At 39.3% G+C, this 19727-nt stretch overlaps 1 protein-coding gene and 1 non-coding gene across 3 annotated transcripts; one reads left to right on the plus strand and one right to left on the minus strand.

The window, feature by feature from the left end:
- Positions 1 to 857: 857 nt before the first annotated feature.
- Positions 858 to 19242, plus strand: LOC116826592 (cytosolic Fe-S cluster assembly factor nubp1). 2 transcript variants are annotated; one of them, XM_032783412.2, is made up of 9 exons: positions 860 to 1025; positions 9054 to 9122; positions 10210 to 10242; positions 11025 to 11115; positions 12605 to 12759; positions 15065 to 15175; positions 16714 to 16816; positions 18394 to 18477; positions 19071 to 19242. In XM_032783412.2, the coding sequence occupies exons 1-9, from the start codon at positions 915 to 917 to the stop codon at positions 19133 to 19135; spliced, it is 822 nt and encodes a 273-aa protein (XP_032639303.1). In that variant the 5' UTR covers positions 860 to 914; the 3' UTR covers positions 19136 to 19242. The 2 variants fall into 2 exon arrangements, with proteins under 2 accessions (XP_032639304.1, XP_032639303.1); XM_032783413.2 differs by lacking the exons at positions 18394 to 18477; positions 19071 to 19242 and adding an exon at positions 17045 to 17110 and having other exon boundaries at positions 858 to 1025.
- On the minus strand, positions 1893 to 1964 carry TRNAE-UUC (transfer RNA glutamic acid (anticodon UUC)). Its single transcript has one exon. It is a non-coding gene; the product is annotated as a tRNA-Glu (tRNA).
- Positions 19243 to 19727: the final 485 nt, after the last annotated feature.

Consider the following 19727-nt stretch of genomic DNA (forward strand, 5'->3'; position numbering starts at 1 on the left):
TCTCGGGTGAAGAGGGAGGTGGGTAGCTATTGGGGGTGTCTGTGGGGTGCCTGGAGCATGTCTCTCGGGCGAGGAGGGGGGTGGGTAGCTATTGGGGGTGGTTGAAGGATGCCTGGAGCATGTCTCTGGGGGGGAGGGGTGGGGTCGTTATTGGGGAGGGTGGCTGGCGCATGTCCCTGGGGGAGGGGGTGAGGTGCATTCGCAGAGGCAGGAGAGGGGTCGTTATTGGGGAAGTGCATGGAGCGTGTGTCTAGGGCGAGGAGGGGGGTAGGTAGCTATTGGGGGTGGCTGGGGGATGCCTGGAGCATGTCTCTGGGGGAGGTGAGAGGCCGGGTGGGGGAAGGGTAGTAATTGGGGGAGTGAGGGGTGCATTGAGCATCTCTCTCGGGGAGGGTGTGGGGTGCATGGGGGAGGGGCGGCTATTGGGGGTGTCTGGGACATGCATGAAGCATGTGTCAGGTGAGGAGTGGGGAGGGGTAGTTTATTAGGGGTGTCTGGGGTGTGCATGGCACATGTCTCTCAGGGAGGGTGTGGGGCACATGGGAGGTGGGATAGCTGTTGGGGGTGTCTAGGGAGTGCATTGAGCATGTCTATTGGGAGGGGAGTGGGCAGAGGAGCAGGTGGTAATTGGGGGGTGTTGGGGTACATTAAGCATGTTTCTCGGGGAAGAGGGGGTTGGGTGTAGGGATGGGGGGAGGGGTAGTTATTGGGGATGTCTGGGGAGTGCATGGAGCATGTCTCTTGGGGGATGGGATGGGGTGCATGGGGAGAAGAATCGAAACTCTGGCCTGCAGCCCTTTCAGGTGGTAGGGGGGCCTAGGCTGAGGGTTCCTGGGGTGCCATCCCTTATGTTCATGGCGCAAACTCTTGGGGACGCCTTTGCCTTTGCAGCTATAGAAGAAATAAAGGAGAAAATGAAAATTGTGAAGCACAAAATCCTAGTTTTGTCTGGGAAAGGAGGAGTTGGCAAGAGCACTTTCAGCGCCCACTTGGCTTATGGCTTAGCAAAGGACGAGACTAAACAGGTGAGAAACCCCTCTCCAGTACGTCTTTGTGTGGATATACAGCTTGGGGTAAAAATATAGACAGGAATATCTGATTTAAACTTCACTTTAACATGTCCAAGGGGCTACGGGAAAAGACTACAGAATTTTTTTTTAGACAAATGCTAAAAATTATATACCAGATTTTGTACTTACCGGACAACCTAAAACTACAGTTACAGATGGTTCTTATGGTATTTTTACTTGATTTTCATTACTGTTGTCAAAGTCTAGTAGCTTGGTGGTACATGAATAAAAGAAATGCTTGAGATTTTTTTTTTCAGACATTGAGGACAAGTGGAGTATGTAACATTTTAAAATCTTTGTAATAAAGTCTTGAGAGAAAGTGTTTTCATGGTTTTCTACAATGCAAATCAAGTTCTCACAAATTTGGGCAGTGTTTTCCAGGGTAACTGGGTGTATAGAAAATCCTAAATATGAAAGTTGAATAGAACAGACAGATATGGCATTGAAAGGTTAATATAGAGACATGATACTAAAAGTGCAAAATCGGGATTTGCTATTGACAGACTAATATGGAAGAGAGAATACATTAACATGTTTAGCATATGGGATAGACAAACTTGTATATTTGGATGTGATTTAACCATACTATCTCCTAGCAGAACCAAGGATTTTTATAACTGGAGATAGGTTTATCTCCTAGAACTGGAAGGGACCTTGAAAGGTCATTGAGTCCAGCCCCCTGCCTTCACCAGCAGGACCAAGTACTGATTTTTGCCCCAGATTCCTAAGTGGCCCCCTCAAGGATTGGACTCACAACTCTGGGTTTAGTAGGCCAATACTCAAACCACTGAGCTAGCCCTCCCACCGCAAAGCTCTGCGCTGTTCCCACACTGGGAATTGAAGCCAGGCCGCCTGGGTGAAAACCAGGAATCCTGACCACTAGACTATATGGGACTTAAGAATATGGGCTCAGATCTTTTTAAATGCACCTGACAGCTTCCTGGCATGTTTAATGCTCATGGACCCTGCTGCTAGAGAATAGAACTACTGTATTCATTCTCATTTTAATATTGTAGTAACTTCCAGAGGTCTCAGTAAGGATAATTGATGATGGAGTCCAGAATAAATCCTTCAGAAATAATTTCTTATTCTCTAATTTGCTTTATTGATCTCTTTGGGTGTGTGTTGAAATGTTTGGATAGTAAAGTTTTATTCTGTATGCTTAGAGTCCTGTGGCACCTTCTAGACTAACAGATGTTTTGGAGCATGAGCTTTTGTGGTGAATGTCATGCATCCGACGAAGTGGGTATTCACCCGCAAAATCTCATGCTCCAAAATGTCTGTTAGTCTATAAGGTGCCACAGGACTCGTTGCTGCTTTTACAGATCCAGACCAACACGGCTGCCCCTCTGATTCTATACACTTATCTCCATGATGTGTTGTGCTACAGTTTTCACAGTTTTAACTCTGTGGGTTTCTGCATATATTCTAGTCATGTGAAAGTGACATCTTTCTTTGCTTACTTGTAATGCAAGCTCAGGGCCTTACAGCCACTTAACCATGTAAATCATTCCATAGGTCTAGTCACGGACAAGTTATGTACATAAGTGTTGATGGCAGTGGTTTGTAGATAGCTACTTGTTTAATAACTTCTAACTTCATTTTAGAAAGCTACTTGCTCTACTATCCTTGTCTCGAAGCATTCGGTGGGAAGGGATAACTTAGTGGCTTGAGCATTGGCCTGCTAAACCCAGGGTTGTGAGTTCAATCTTTGAGGGGGCTATTTAGGGATCGGGGGCAGAAATCTGTCTGGGGATTGGTCCTGCTTTGAGCAGGGGGTTGGACTAGATGACTTCCTGAGGTCTCTTCCAACCTTGATATTCTATATGTTTAAAGGGGTAGATATTTAGTAGGGCTGTTGATTAATTGCAATTAACTTAGGTGATTAACTCAAAAAAATTAATCATGAATAAAAAAATTAATCATGGTTTTAATTGTACTGTTAAGCAATAGAATACCAACCAACATTTATTAAATATTTTGGATGTTTTTCTACATTTTCATATATATCGTATTCTGTGTTGTAATTGAAATGAAAATGTATATTTTTATTACAAATATTTGCACTGTAAAATGATAAACAAAAATTAGTATTTTTCACTGTACCTCATACAGGTACTGTAGTGCAATCTCTTTGTCGTGAAAGTGCAAGTTACAAATGTAAGTGGTTTTTTTGTATCATAACTGCACTCAAAAACAAAATAATGTAAGACTTCAGAGCCTGCAAGTCCACTCAGTCCTACTTCTTGTTCAGCCAATCACTAAGACAAACAGGTTTGTTTACATTTACAGGAGCTAGGGCTGCCTTCTTATTTACAATGTCACCAGACAGTGAGAACAGGTATTTGCATGGCACATCAGTAGCCGGCATTGCAAGGTATTTATGTGCCAGATATGTTAAATGTGCCAGATATGTTAAATATCCGTATGTTCCTTCGTGCTTTGGCCGCCATTCCAGAGTATATGCTTCCATGCTGGTGATGCTCATCAAAAAAATAATACATTAATTAAATTTGTCACTGAACTCCTTGGGAGAGAATTATGTCCCCCCAGTCTGTTTTACCTGCATTCTGCCATATATTTCGTGTTATAGCAGATGATAAAACAAACATGTGCCAGGTCAAGAACACTTTCACTGCAGATTTCACAAAATGCAAAGAAGGTACCAATGTGAGATTTCTAAAGATAGCTACAAGGTTTAAGAATCTGAAGTGCCTTCCAAAATCTGAGAGGGATGAGATGTGGAGCATGCTTTCAGCAAACTTAAAAGAGCAACACTCCGATGCAAAAACTACAGAACCCAAACCACCCAAAAAGAATCAACCTTCTGCTCGTGGCATCTGACACAGATAATGAAAATGAACATATGTCAGTCCGCACTACTTTGAATTGTTATCGAGCAGAACAAGATCAGAAGAGATCTTGGACTCATCATGGATAGTTCTCTGAAGACATCCACGCAGTGTGCAGTGGCAGTCAAAAAAGCAGACAGGATGTTAGGAAATCATTAAAAAAGAGATGGAGAATATTTTATTGCCCTTATATAAATCCATGGTATGCCCATATCTTGAATACCGCATATAGATGCGGTCTTATCTCAAAAAAAATATACTGGCATTAGAAAAGGTTCAGAGAAGGGCAACTAAAATTATTAGGGGTTTAGAACGGTTCCCATATGAGGAGAGATTAAAGTGGCTAGGACTTTTCAGCTTGAAAAAGAGGAGACTTATGGTGGATATGATAGAGGTGTATGAAATCATGAGTGATGTGAAGAAAGTAGATAAGGAAAAGTTATTAACTTGTTCACATAATGTAAGAACTAGGGGCCACCAAATGAAATTAATGGGCATTAGGTTTAAAACAAATAAAAGGAAGTTGTTCTTCACACAGCGCACAGTCAACCTGTGGAACTCCTTGCCTGAAGAGGTTGTGAAGGCTGGGACTATAATGGGGTTTAAAAGAGAACTAGATATATTCATGGAGGTTTTAAGTCCATTAATGGCTGTTAGCCAGGACGGGTAAGGAGTGGTGCCCCTAGCCGCTGTTTGTCAGAGGGTGGAGAAGGATGGCAAGAGAGAGAGCGCTTGAAAATTACCTGTTAGGTTCACTGCCTCTGGGGCGCTTGGCATTGGTCACTGTTGACAGACAGGATACTGGGCTGGATGGACCTTTGGTCTGACCAAGTATGGCCGTTCTTGTGTTCTTAACCCAGCATCAGCATGGACGCATGTTCCCTGGAATGGTGGTTGAAGCATGAAGGAATGTATGAATCTTTAGCGCATCTGTTACATAAATATCTTCTGACACCGGCTACAACAGTGCCATGTGAATGCCTGTTCTCACTGTCAAGTGACATTGTAAACAAGACAAGGACAGCATTATCTCCTGCAAATGAAAACAAAGTTGTTTGAGCGATTGGCTGAATAAAAAGTAGGACTGAGTGGACTTGAAGGGTCTAAAATTTTTAAGTTTTTATTTTTGAATGCAGGTTGGTTTTTTTACGTAATTATCATGAAAGTTGAACTTACAAATGAAGAAAGAGATTGCACTACAGTACGTATATTAGGTTAATTGAAAAAATACTATTTTTTGGTTTTTATAGTGCAAACACATGTAATCAAAAATAAATGTAAAGTGAGTACTGTACACTTTGTATTCTGTGTTGTAATTGAAATCAGTATTTGAAAATATAGAAAACATCCAAAATATTTTAATGATTTTCTTCAACAGTGTGATTAATCGTGATTGATCTTTTTAATTGTTTGATAGCCCTAATATTTAATAGTAATTTTTTAACTGTTTAAAACTCTGGAGAACGAACAGTTGTATCTTTCATGTGTGGTTTTTTTTTTTTTGTATAAATGTGCCAAGAGTTTCTTTTTTCATGTGACACTGACTACTTGGAAAGTCAGACTTATGTCTGAAAAAATTTATTCTTGGTGTTAGAAATGACACCTAAAGATTACTATAACTGAAAAATTTCAGGAAAAGACTTTTTTCCCCACTGCATTTACTTCTTGTATTTGACAGTGCTTCCTGTATTGTTTTTGTGTGGATCTCTTACAAAGCAGCAGGGGGAAAAGATTCTGGGCTTTTTGTTTTTGTTAAATATGGGCATAAAATAACAAAGTGGAAAAGGAACACAGGAGCAGCTGTAGCTCATGAATTCCAGCCCTCTTGTCCACCCATATCTTTGCAAGCTTTTCAGTGTTCAGAACAGTAGGCTAAAAGCTGCCTTTGGAACCAGTACTGTTCCATGGAACAAGCACTTGTAAAAGAAAAACAACTAATTGTACTCCCCAAAATCTAAACAAACCACACGCACACACATCACCCTGGGTTTATTTTAACTTTTTATCACTCAGCTTTGTCATGTTCCTTCTGTTGGTAAAAGAATGCTCCATGGCAGTAGGTCAGCCCACCCATCTGACATAATGGGACCTAAAGATGGCTGTATGTAATGTGCCCTTTGCTCTAACAGGCTATTATGTAAGAAAAATGAGCTATAGAATCAAAATCCTGTTTTCTATTTCCATTTCCTGCCAGCATTAGAAGAGATGCTTGCAGACTCTTCAAACTATTAACACTTCGAGAGAATATTTTGTATTGAACTTAAAATAAGTAAAACATGATGTTAAAGGCACCTGTCGTGGATAGGAGGAGTGAAAGGCAGTTTGAAAAAGAGCGTGTTTGTCAACTGTATTCCTAATGGGCTGTTTCTAAAACTACTAAGTTGCTAGACTTTGTGCAATCAAAGGAATTGGGGCTGTTTTTCCCGTTTGCTAGGGAGGGCTGAGTATTTCATTATGCCAGAAGATGTAAAAACTGTCCCTCACCTTTTTAATGCCTAATTCTGAAGAAGGAAAATGCTGCATAACAGACTTCCCTTTTTGTATGAGGAATTCCTGTTTATCATTCATTACTCCTGGTATAAGAGGAATTGCTGGTGTGTTTAAAATTCTTTTGTAAATTTGTCATTCCCTCAAAAACTCCAAGCACTGAAACTGCAGGAACTGCTGTTAGGTTGAAGGAAAACACTTTTGAAATCCCCAGAAGATCGTATGACTGCCCCACGAGTCTCTTACAGATTCAATATTTGCGTGCGTGTGCACACACAATCTGTAAGACAGCACGGTCTATATCTAGGAATTATGTTGAAATAAATACAAATAACTACAGTCCATCTGCTGTCAGCCTGCACTCTTTGGTGTCCCATCCTCTTCTCCCCTCCCACACGGATGTGCACATCTCTGACTAGGGGTCTCGGAGGTGAAAAGGAAGCTGCTTGCATCTTTAAAAGGGCACAGTCTAGCTAGCCTTGCCACTGGGCAGGAGGATATGTAGGTGGTGAGAAGCGGCCATAAAACACATTATTCTGCACACACCTGAGAAGGTAAAAATAGCTCAGGCATGTGGTTGTCTTTCCATGTGCCTGTTAGTTCTCAGGGGTTCTGTGAGTAAGAAGGGGGCTTTATTTTACTCCTATACCTTCCTTCCCACCCCAGAAAAGTGAAAGCTACTAAAATGCATCTTTAAAGAAAAAACAACCTGATATACACAGGAAAAAACCTTAACATTTCATTGGTTGTTTCAAGTGCAGTTAAAAGATCACAAAAATAACTCTAAGAATGGCACGTGCCATTCTTCCCCAGTAGCTTCCATTATCAGATCTGTTACAAGTCAGCACAAGACTTGTAAGCGTAACTGTCAACAGATTATGTGTGAAGCCTGGGTTCAAGTTACGTGGTGTGCAGCTGCTCTTGGCTTCCTACTTCCTCAGTCACCATAAACAATATTTTCTTAAATATGAGCTTAAGACATTTGTGATGCTCATACGTGAGGTAGTCTGGAATGTAGCTAACTCTTCTAATGCTGTCTGGATTCCTCGATGCTGATAACAAGAAAAAGTTGCCTTTGTCAGTATGCACAAAGAGAGAAATTTTGGGCAACGCAGAGCAAATATGTTCAAGATATTGTTACTGAACCTGTGTGCTATGGGCTTAGTACTGATAGAATTTTATTTTTATGAACTTTTTTCCCTAAAATCTGTCTCAGTAGGCTTACAGTTAATGCTGTGAAATCAGCTTCTGTTTTTCAGGAAAGAATTTTCATTTAATTAATAGCTTTTAAATCCTTTCCCGTGCTCGTGAGTTTCCACACGTGGTATTACTTCATTCAGAAAGACAAATCTTTCACAAACACTTCATATTGGATCAATTCTCATTTCCCTTTACCTTGATGTGACACAACTGTTTCCTCTATGGAACAGGTTTCTACAGAGTATTGTATTTCAGGCATGTTAAAGAAATAAAAATAACTAGAAATAAGTTACTTTATTTTGTGACACATATTGTGCCTAATGTATAATATGTAACGAATAAGTGAAATATTTTCTTATGCTGCTTGCCTGTTGGCCAGTGAAATCTGTGACTGTGGACAGTTTGGCCTTCGTACTACTGAATAAGTTAGTTCAGTCTGCACTTTCCCAATGTGAATTCAATTACCTGAGTCTGACATTGCCTCCATGCAAGTAGAACTAGGGTTGCTGAGGCCTAACAAGGTGAATCTTCATAAGCAACAGTATAAATTCAGAACCTTGGTAATTTGCCCCTAAGAAAACGCCCTAAAAGTTATTAGATCTTTTCAACCGTACAATGCAGTTGCTTAAAATTTTATTTGATTCATATGCTTTCGCTATCAGCCATTGACGGTTACATTCTAATTGCTTCAGTTTGAAGGCAGTCTGTGCAGTTCGTTGTGTTATCCAATACTTTCTGATGCTTGAGCAGTGCCATCTAGGTTCTAAATCTTTTAATAAATCCACCACTCTGTTACTGAGACATTAAATACATACACAAATACAGAAACTGTTTGTTTCTGTATAATTTATATACCAGTCAGTCACTAAAGGGAGCATGAATTATACTCAGGTCCCAGAGCTGTGTTACCATACATCAAAAAGATCAACAGGAATTGTGTGAAGATCAGGTTACATTTGGGCCTCTTAAGAGAGATGGGTTGAGGGTGGGGAGGAGCTGGGGGTAGAATTTGTTAGATGTAAACATAAATAATTAAAACAGACAAAGACAGGGTTTCAAACTTCTAGGAGGATACTTCCAATCATTTTGTTATTCAGTGTCTCTCTTTTAAGGTGGATCTATAGCCCTGTTGACTATGCAATATAGTTTTTGTAGGCAAACTAAGAATAAAACGGAAGGATTAATGCTCAGTCAACTACTAAGGAAGATACAAATTAACTTCCATTGAGATGGTGAATGACTGTCCATTAGAACTGGGCCTGCTACCAAAAATGAATTTAGTAAAGGCAGTCATGTCTTCATGCCAGTGATCTAATGTCATATGCTTCATTTCCTATTACTAATCTAAGCTAAATATTCTCCAGATTTCAACTCATTTTAGTGTTTGCTTCTAATTTATGTAAACAACTCTGTGTGCGTATTTCCAACTTTTTTTCTTTCTTAGGTTGCTCTGTTGGACATAGATATTTGTGGACCATCAATCCCCAAAATAATGGGTATAGAGGGAGAACAGGTATGATTGTTTTTGTTTTAAAAACAGTAAGAGCAACTTGTCACAAGTTGTCTAACAGGTTATATATAAATATATAAATATGGCTTGTTTAATAATAACTTGTGGGGGAATATGCGTGGAAATGCTTACATAATAAAAAGCAAGCTGAGCCCCTCCAAATTCAGTGCAGCTTGACTGGCTTGTACAAATGAGTTGCACACTTCAAGTAAACAGTTAATGCCAGGATAAGACAACATACAATGAACTTTATTGCTTTTGAAGACTTTAATACTGCAGAATCATCACTTCGTAGAAAATTCTGACTCTTCAGTGATATGCAGCCTTATGGCTCTGTGTTTCAATTTTTGAGTAGAGGCACACACTGCGTTTTGGTACTAATAATGTACATCATTAATGTTAGTAAATTTCACCTTTGTTTCCTTAAAGACTAGCTAACTGGCATAGGAGAGACATTTAACATTCTGTACAGGGAATTTACTTTTAAACGTTGCTCGTCGGGTATGGTACTCTTTGTATTAGAAGGATATTTGAGCCGCCTTTGCCATGCGATTAGCAGCCTCTGATCATTTATCTATGATCAGGCTGACACATTAATAGGACCGTAATGCCATTGGCATAAGGAAGTACTGTCTTTGAGAGAAATTTGTACATACTTGTGTTTCTCTGGAGTTGGTTGCCAGTCTCCTTTCTGGTTTTGTTGTACTATGTAGCAAACTTTTTTTAGTAGGTATCCCTATACTTATGGGCAGTGGCTAGCAGCATCTGCCTCTTTCTTTCCTTCAGATATTTCTCAGAGTGGTGTCCTTCAGGGTGAACTCTTCTGCAGCAAGGGAATGAGGGCTATATTGCAGATTGTTAGGCAGCCTGTTTGCTGCAACAGCCATTTGATCAACATCAACAGAATTCATTGTTTACTGACTAATTCAGGAACTCTGCCTTTTTGCAGTTTCTTATATGGCCATTTGGCTCTTTCAATACAGTTACATTTCAAACCAGATGCCAAGAAATACGCTATCATTACAGCGTAGCTTATATTTTGCATACTTTATGTATATATGGGGTTTTAAAACATTGCTTTTATCCTCAGGTTCACCAGAGTGGTTCTGGATGGTCTCCGGTGGTAAGTTAATGAGGTTTTTTCTTTTCTTTTTTTAAAAAAGAAAACAGTTTTTAGGAGGGCCTATTCCAGAGAGAAACTGGAACTATTTTCTCCCTGCTACCCATTCTTTTTCCATACACAGAATTCCTGTTTCTTAAAGAGGCACTACATGTTAAACATCATAGCTTTAAAAAAAATTCCTTCTGTTACTAACATCACAGTGGGTTAACACTTTAAAACAAAGTAAAGTTTCACTTTTTCAACTGTTTCCCTTTGCGCTCATTTTGGTTTGGACAACCAAGATAGACGAGTCAGTTTCAATTATTTTTGGTTCTCATGCACTTGCATAATACTTCACTTCCAGTTATAACAACACTGCAGATAATTAAATCCCAAGGAATAATAGAGGTGATGTTCTTTAACAAAATGCATGGAAATAATTCAGGTTTTGTTCCAACTTTTATACATGCCACTACACACACATTTTTCTGATGCTGAGGAAGGGAAGTCATTTTAGCCACATGCCTGCTCAGTTGTGATTCTGTGAAGATTTATTGCAGTAATTGGCATTATCAGTTTGTAAAAGGCTCTTTAAAATGTAAATATAGTCAGATTACTGACTGTACAGAAATCATGCAGTCTTTGACTGATGGAGGAAAAGTAAAGACGCTTCATTTTTTCAAAACATCCATTTTCTTAAACTGTTTTGATCCATTAAAATCTTTCAAGAGCTAGTAAGGATATTATTTTGGTAGGTAAATTTCTTTCTGGGCTATCTTAATAGTATGCTTCCTCTTTTCTAGTATGTTGAAGAAAACTTGTGTGTCATGTCTGTGGGGTTCTTGCTCAGTGGTCCTGATGATGCTGTTATCTGGAGAGGACCCAAAAAAAATGGTCTGTATCTCAAGTATTTTCGTTGTTGATTGTTGCATCGGGGAGCATAAACTATTGCAATTTAGACAGTGCTTCCTTTTTTCCATATAAAACTTTTGTTTGTTGGCAAAGCAGTTATACTTCGCATTTTCTTTCACTCTAGGATGGTTATCGTATATTGAACTGAGCTCTCTAACATAATCAGAACAACTTAGTTTACACTGGCTAGAGGGAAACTAAGGAGTCTATATTTGATAAAATATCATTGCATGCGTACTACTGATTAACATGTACATTTGATACTTGGGCAGAATTTATATCTATAGTTTATTGTCCCGTGTTAACATGGGTCTGATGAACTTTCTAAATAGGCATGGATGTTGATTACATTTTAAAAAAGATTCCTAAATTGATTGCGTATCTGAAAGAAATCGCAATATTCAACATGATAATTTTTTAGTTACCTGATGTTCAGTGGGGTTTGTTTTTTGGGGGGATGTGTGTGTAAATGAATGTAGGTAGCAGAACTATCTTATTTGGTTAATAATTCAACCTTATAAATGTATACTGTTTTACTGTCCTTTTGTGCATAAAAGAAAACTGGAAGTAGACCATTTGGTTATGGCAATAGACAATAATATTCTTTTGAGCCAGTTTTGCTGATGAATTTATGTAATAAAACTGCTCATCCTTTTTTCAGAACTAAACGTGATTTCCATGTTACTGTAGATTTAAAATTACTTTTGTTTTAGCCCTTTCAGTCCGACATCTCATTGTTTTCTGCAATAGAATGTAGCTAGCTTTTTATTGATAACACTCAAGTCTGGTTTGACAGTGCCTACGTTAAAATATAGAGAAATGTGAGTAGAATGCTCTGAAAGTATAACTTAAGCTGCAGCTCTTTCTGAAACAGTGATTCTGTACTGATATTGTGAGGGTGCAGGATTGTTGTATCCAAAACTTCTATATTTAAAGTGATCAGCTGAAAGGACGAGATCTGAGAGTAAAACTGAATTCTTTACTTTATAGCATTACTGGTAGTAATGAAACTTCTGACAGCAAAATTATGGCTTCAGTGACCTCTTATTGCTTGCCATAGATTGGAACTTGCTAAATAATTCTAATACATGTGAAGTAATAAAATCCACCTCACTCATCTGTGTTGTCTCTGCACTGTTCTGTTAACAGGAGTAAAAATATATATTTGCTGAAGTCAGACAAAGAGCAGATATTTTGAGTGAGGTGCCATTTTACATACTCTCCTTACAGAATAGACCCATGCTTTAAGATTAAGTGTGGCTGCAGTCATATTTGGGGTAATCGTTTAGCACAGAATAGATTCTCAAAGTGCCTCTCAGACTTTTTGAACAGACCAAATTCTGAATGTCTCACTCAAGCTTTGGCTCCTTTAAGTTACAGTAAAGATTGAGGAAACTATGCACACTTGTTGTTTTCTAGCTCGTATGTTTCTAAATTGCAAATTTGTTATTCATCTTGCATCTGTTTTTAGGAATGATCAAACAATTTCTTCGTGATGTAGATTGGGGTGAAATTGACTACCTTATTGTGGATACACCTCCAGGTACTTCAGATGAACACTTATCTATTGTGCAATATCTAAGTTCCTCAAACATAGATGGAGCAGTTATAATCACTACTCCTCAGGTAAGAGAAGTACTGCTACAAATGTAATACCAGTTAAAACAAAACAAATTTTTGCTTTGGAACACTTACTAACTTTAAAGAAATCACCATGTTCATCAGCTATAGCATGTAGGCACAGAGAAATATCTCTCCTGGAGGAGTTAAATCATCTCCTTCCATGTTGGCTTCGGAATCTTCTTCCTGCCCTTTGGGACCTGTGCCCAGCACAATCCATTCATCACAACCAAATTATTTGATCCTTAGAGATCAAATTATTTTCTCATTTAAACGACAGTATGTTAAACTTCTATACAGCTCTGTGGCATGTTGGAGACTTCCTGAAGGCAAAGGACTCTGTACTTGCAATACTGTTGACTTACAGATGATGCTAGGAGGGAAGTAAGGAATGATAACATTAGACAGCAGGAGGATACTAGTGATGTTGGGGTGGGGGAAATCGTGGTGAGTATTTATTTAAGGACAGTAGAACCTCTGGGTTAGTATACTTTTCCTTCTTGGGATGTGTATAGTCTTTTTTGGGGGGGGGGGGGGCAGGCTTTTTGTTCAGAGTCAGTGCTAAGATTAGTGGCAGAAGTCTGGCTAAATCAAAGGTACATTCTTAGTGGGCAGTTTGAAGGAGGGGAAGAAGAGGCCAATTGTGCAGGAAGAGGCACAGTTTCCCAGGAGTAGGAACAACAAGAAAATGTCTAGAGGCACAAGTGGAATACTAAATAGGGAGTAGTGAGCAGAACGCAAGGGATGTGGAAGGAAATGAGGTCAAACATGGTTTTAGTAACATGCTTTTAGTAAAGGGGAAATCATGCCTCACCAATCTACTATAATTCTTTGAGGGGGTCAACAAGCATGTGGCCCAAGGGGATCCAGTGGATATAGTGTACTTAGATTTTCTGAAAATCCTTAACAGGGTCCCTCACCAAACGCTCTTACGTAAATTAAGCTGTCATGGGATAAAAGGGATGGTCCTTTCATGGACTGAGAACTGGTTAAAAGATAGGAAACAAAGGGTAGGTATAAATCGTCAGTTTTCAGAATGGAGAGACATAAATAGTGGTGTCCCCCAGGGGTCTGTTTTGAGACCAGTCCTGTTCAACATATTCATAAATGATCTGGAAAAAGGGATAAACAGTGAGGTGGCAAAACTTGCAGATGAAACAAAATTACTAAAGATAGTTAAGACCCAGGCAGACTGTGAAGAACTACAAAGGGATCTCTTAAAACTGGGTGACTGGGCAACAAAATGGCAGATTAAAGTGAATATTGATAGATGCAAAGTAATGCACATTGGAAAGCATAATCCCAACTATACATATAAAGTGATCGGATCTAAATTAGCTGGTACCACTTAAAGAGATCTTGGAGTCATTTTGGATAGTTCTCTGAAAACATCCACTCAATGTGCAGCGGCAGCCAAAAAAGTTAACAGAATGCTGGGAATAATGAAGAAGGATATGGAAAATAGGACAGAAAATATGTTCTCTCTAAATCCATGGTATGCCCACATCTTGAATATTGCTTGCAAATGTGGTCGCCCCATTTCAAAAAAGCTATATTGGAATTGGAAAAGGTTCGGAAAAGGGCAACAAAAATGATTAGGGGAATGGAATGGCTTCTGTATTAGGAGAGATTAATAAGACTGGGACTTTTCAGCTTGGAAAAGAGACAGCTAAGGGAAAATACCAGGGTTGGAAGGGACCTCAGGAGATCATCTAGTCCAACCCCCTGCTCAAAACAGGCCCAATCCCCAGACGGATTTTTGTCCCAGATCCTTAAATGGAGGATTGAACTCACAACCCTGGGTTTAATGGGCCAGTGCTCAAACACTGAGCTACCAACCCCTCCCGTTAGAATTGACTTTGGAAAGCCTGAATAAACCCATTCCTGCACATCTTCCTCAACACCTTCACCAGATTACAGAAAGACATCAAAAAACTAGTTTAGTTTAGTAGATACAAAAGTAATATTTGCATAATCCGTTCTATTTAAAGAATACTTTTCACTGGAGATACGACATTAATGCAGGCGATATGAATAAAGATGCTTGATCCCCATGCTAGAATGGTTGGACAGATTTAAAGATGTTGGAAGCTAAGTTGATTGAATAAAGATCTAAATAACGTGATCTTTGGTCAGTCTCAAAACAGAAGATACCTTAATTGAGTAAAACAGAAGATAGGTTATATGTTTAATCTGATGCTCAGTTTTTTGAAAAGTTTCTGTGCTAAGAAAGTTTGCTTTGCAGGGAAAACCCATAGATGGAAAAAGTCCAGTACATGTGGACTGACAAAATAACATTTGCTTTTGATAGGAAATATCACTTCAGGATGTTCGAAAGGAGATCAACTTCTGTCATAAGGTGAAACTGCCAATCATAGGTGTTGTTGAAAATATGAGTGGCTTTGTATGCCCAAAATGTAAGGTAAGACTATCTAAAACTTATTGTTAATATTTTCACTCGTCTTAATATACACAGTCCAAATTTGTGTGTGTTTTGTGGTGACCATAAGGGAAGGGAAAGGATTTACTTATCATGGCACAAACTTGCTTGATCTCCTGAATTTAAAAAAAAAAAAAATCCTGTTTTCTGTTGGTGGAAACAGTATCAAGCTCCTTTATACAGGAACTGTTGTCCTTAGATAGTTATGAAAGGTGCATTCCCGATGCCAAGAATTGTTGCTTCTTTTAGGAGCCAGAACACTGTATAAAAATAGCAATTTTGAAATGGAGGCTTCAGCTACACAGCAGGATGATACATGTTAGGCATCTATATTTGAATAATAGACCTACTTTAAGATCTGTGTTTAAACAACTCTGTCTTAAGTGCTCTTATTATGAGGCACCACCGGCTGGCATCTCTGAATTGCTGATGTGGGATGTTGCAGCTCCTGTGATGTAGGAGACTACTGAAGTGCTGTGTGTTCAAGCCCTACTGCATCCTCCCTTCTTGTTCAGTTTTGCTTCTAAAAGCTTATGCAAACATTTAGATGTTTCTGTATTAACAGTTTCCTTTAGAGGTTGAACGCCTGATCTCCCTGTTACGTAAGTGAGCTACACATACTGCTTTTGCTTCAGAACTTTCCTGGCATTTTCAACACTGGGAGCGTTATGGAATGAGGTGTAGCTACACTGTGTACTTTAATCATTTACTAAAAACATTCCCATGCCGGATTGTATGTGCCGGTCATGATAAATGTGGAATCTGAGGATTGGGCTAGGAAGGGAACAAGATGACAAATGACGTGTTACTGACCCACTTAGAGAAGGAACTGAAGGATGGTAATGACCAATCAAACATGCAGACTAATGCACTATCAGCTTGTCTTGGAAATGTGGGTCCATGGGTTTCAGGTGAGTTCCTTGGCGTCAACCTCTTATCCATTTGACGCATCCTCAAAGCAATGTGAGTGCTTGAAAAATCAGACATAATGTCAGTCTCTGCTTACGAGTCCCAGGTCTTTGCATAATGCAAAGAATTAGGTTTTTCGTAATTAAAGAATAGTGACAGCTTTTGTCTGGCCACGCTGTCTGCTTTCAAATCCCTTGCTCTTGTACATTTAAATTCTGACACACACTTTTAAAATTAGGATTATGTATATAACATAAATGTCTTGGAGAAATAGTAACCTGAAGTAGATGAATAGAGGACAAACGTATTAGAAATGGTACTTGTTATTTATATATGCACTTAAAGTGCTCTCAGTGGGCAAAAATGATTTGTGTGAAAGCTTAGATCAAATGTTTTAATTGGGTAGAACTCCAACGTGTTTAGTGATAGTATGCGAGGAACCTACTGCACGTAGCCGTCCGAAGTCCACGGTGTTGGTCCTGTTTTAATTGGGATTTCAATAAGTGACGTTTGGAATGTGCCCCTAAACAAAACTGAAGAACTGTCGTTCTCAAAATGATCTTTTCTGGCGTCATCTTGTATTACTTGTCCTTTTTTCTTTTACATCACAGACTGAATCTCAGATCTTTCCTCCAACAACTGGAGGAGCAGAGAAGATGTGCCAAAATTTAAATATTTCTCTCCTGGGGAAAGTGCCCCTAGATCCGCAAATAGGTAAGCTTGGCACATTACGTAATAAAAAGCAGCAATGCGCTTGCCATTACTTCAGGGTTATTTTTGGTGTATCAGCTAAGGTTTAGACATACTCACTGTGATAAACACAAAACAATGTCCAATAGCTGACATTTTTAGAATGAAAATTCCTGTAAATATAGTTCATGGAACGGTGATAATATGGTTTCATCTGAAATCAGTAAAACGATGAGAGAACTTCCTGCTTAGGTTTAAATAGTAATCACGTCAGCCGTTCATCGTGAGTAACAGGACTCGTATAGAGTGTGCCATTTGTTTGAAAAACTGCTCGTTTACAATCGCAGACTGGATGAAACCATACCACAAGGAAGAATAAAATCTTGTAACATCAAGTTTTGATCTAGTTAAAGCGAGAGCTTCTATAACTGAAATTGTATGAATTTAGGTAGATTTTTTTTTCCGGTGGATAATTAGATGTACTAAAAGATGTAAAGAACCAAGTTACTAGTAGATCATATATGCCAGTCTACACAGTATCAGGTGTAAAGCAAGACCATCTTGGTGCTACTCTTCCGTGGAATTAAGGAACAGCATCCCATGTAGATGGAAGGATGGTGTAGTCAGGCATGTGTCACGGAGTCACTGGGCAATGCTCTGGAACTACTCCATACAAAGCCAGGCAGGACTCTGGGGGAGCCTCCTGTCTGTGAGCAGACTGTCTCCAGGGCAAGAAGCTTCAATGGCTTCCACCTTCCTGGGTCTGACCTCAGAGCCGTCAGCATCCCCTTGCCCCACAGTGCGCTTCCCACAGTGAGTCCACGCAGGCAGGACTCCTGGGGAAGCCAGAGGACCCAGCACCCCACCTCTGCAGTCAGACATGACTCTCAGCCAGCCAGTAACACAGAAGGTTTTATTAGACGACAGAACACTGTCCAAAGCAGAGCTTGTAGGTACAGAAACGGGACCTCTAAGTCAGGTCCATCTTGAGGTCGGGGAGGCCAGACCCCGGGTCTGGGCCTCCCTCTCCTTCCTGAGCCAGTTCCAAACTGAAACTCTCCAGCCCCTCCTCTGGCCTTTTGTCTCTTTCCTGGGCCAGGAGGCCACCTGATCTTTGTTCTCCAACACCTTCAGTTGGCACCTTTGCAGTGGAGGGGCCCAGGCCACCAGTTGCCAGCAGACAGGGTGTCAGCCATTCTCTGTGCAGACATCATCACGCTGGCCCTCTAGGGCTCTGCAATGATAATACTCTTATCCCATCACCTAGATACTTAAAGGCATAGGGGAAACTGAGGCATCCACACAGTATTCAGAGAAAACATTAAGAGCATTCCCACTTTGTCACATTGTGCATAGGAAAACCTAGGACCTCAATCTGAAAAACGACTGTTCTGCTGCTTAGTTCTAATAGCTGTCTATAAGAAAATAGCGATCGTGCTTCGTTTATGTGTTACTGACTCAGGAAGAACATAAGCCCTTGGTTCACTGAACTAGTGCAGCAATTTGAAGGGGGGTAAATTTCAAGCAATTTTTTTGTTTTGTTTTTCCTGCATCACAAGGTTTTTAGCTTATCCCCCCCCCTCCCTTTTTTTTTTTTTTAGGGAAAAGTTGTGATCAAGGCCAATCTTTTTTCTCTGAAATACCTGAGTCCCCAGCTACTTCATCTTACAGGAATATCATCCAAAGTAAGAATATCATGTTAAAAGGCTGATGTGTGAGTTACCTATCTGAGCAATTAGTTTCTACAATGTTATGAAGGTGTCAACAGCATAACTTTGGCAGAATGCACAGTATAAGAATCATGAAATTGCACCATTTGTTCTCTCTCCTTGTCTCGAATTACTTCAGCCACTTATATTTTAAACAATTAAATGATGTTCAAATGAGAGCTAGTTAACTCCAGGTAACTAAGTGTGTCTTAGTTTGACCTTCATTGAGTTCCAGCAAATACGTCATGTCCTCTTACTGACAAACTCAAGTAGTTTTGCTAACTTTCTATGAGCAGGCATGTCTTAAATGGAATTTGGTAGCTTACCAGTGGGTGAAGTTTTGAATATGTCACTCTTACACTTCTGGAAGAGCAAATGTACAAAATGCAGAAAGTATTCAAATAGAAGAAAAATGGGTCTAAAAATTCTTTAAACCATTTCAAATATAAGTTAGGATACTATGATAGACAAAATTGTGTGACTTATGCCCACAGCAGGCAATAGATCCATGCAGTGATGAACAGTACATAAAATAAGTTCACTACTATCTTGGTTTTGCTTCTTTGCAGGGATTCAAGAATATTGTGGCCTACACCACTCTCAAGAAAAGTTATCTAACCAAGGAATGGAATAAATGTGCAGTTAATTATAGGAAAGCAGCGATTGTCATGAATCGATAGGAAGAATGTAAAGACTTGTACTCCCTTTCTGTATTGCAAATAAATAATTTAAGTTAATGTCCTTGCTTTAATGTCCTGGTCTTGTTGTGTGCGATCACCATAATATTTGAACATCTAGTCCACCTGATGTCTCAGAGCTTTAAGTTTATAGAAATAAGTCACTTAGTGCATCAGAGATGAAATCTAAATGCAGAATTTTGTGATACCTGAAATCTTGCATATGTAGTTAGTGAAATTAATCTTCAAAGATGTTCGCATATAGACGTTATTCAGAAACTTATTCATTAAATACACATTTTCATTGAAACATTTACCTGAGTCTCTTTAAAAAAAAAAAAAAAGTACTTTCAAGCCTCCTTCATTTGAGGATGAATTGTAGTGTGTATTTCCATGCTGTTTCATTGGATAAGATCACTTGGACATGTTTTTCTTTGATTGGTAGAGTTCCATGTAAAATTTAGCTCCTCTTTTGTGATCAGACTGTTTGGGAAAAGAAAACTAAGTTTCAGCCTAGTGGGAACAAATTACTAACCAATTTTTTCACTT

Source organism: Chelonoidis abingdonii, chromosome 11 (assembly GCF_003597395.2).
Source record: "Chelonoidis abingdonii isolate Lonesome George chromosome 11, CheloAbing_2.0, whole genome shotgun sequence".
Lineage (NCBI taxonomy): Eukaryota > Metazoa > Chordata > Testudines > Testudinidae > Chelonoidis > Chelonoidis abingdonii.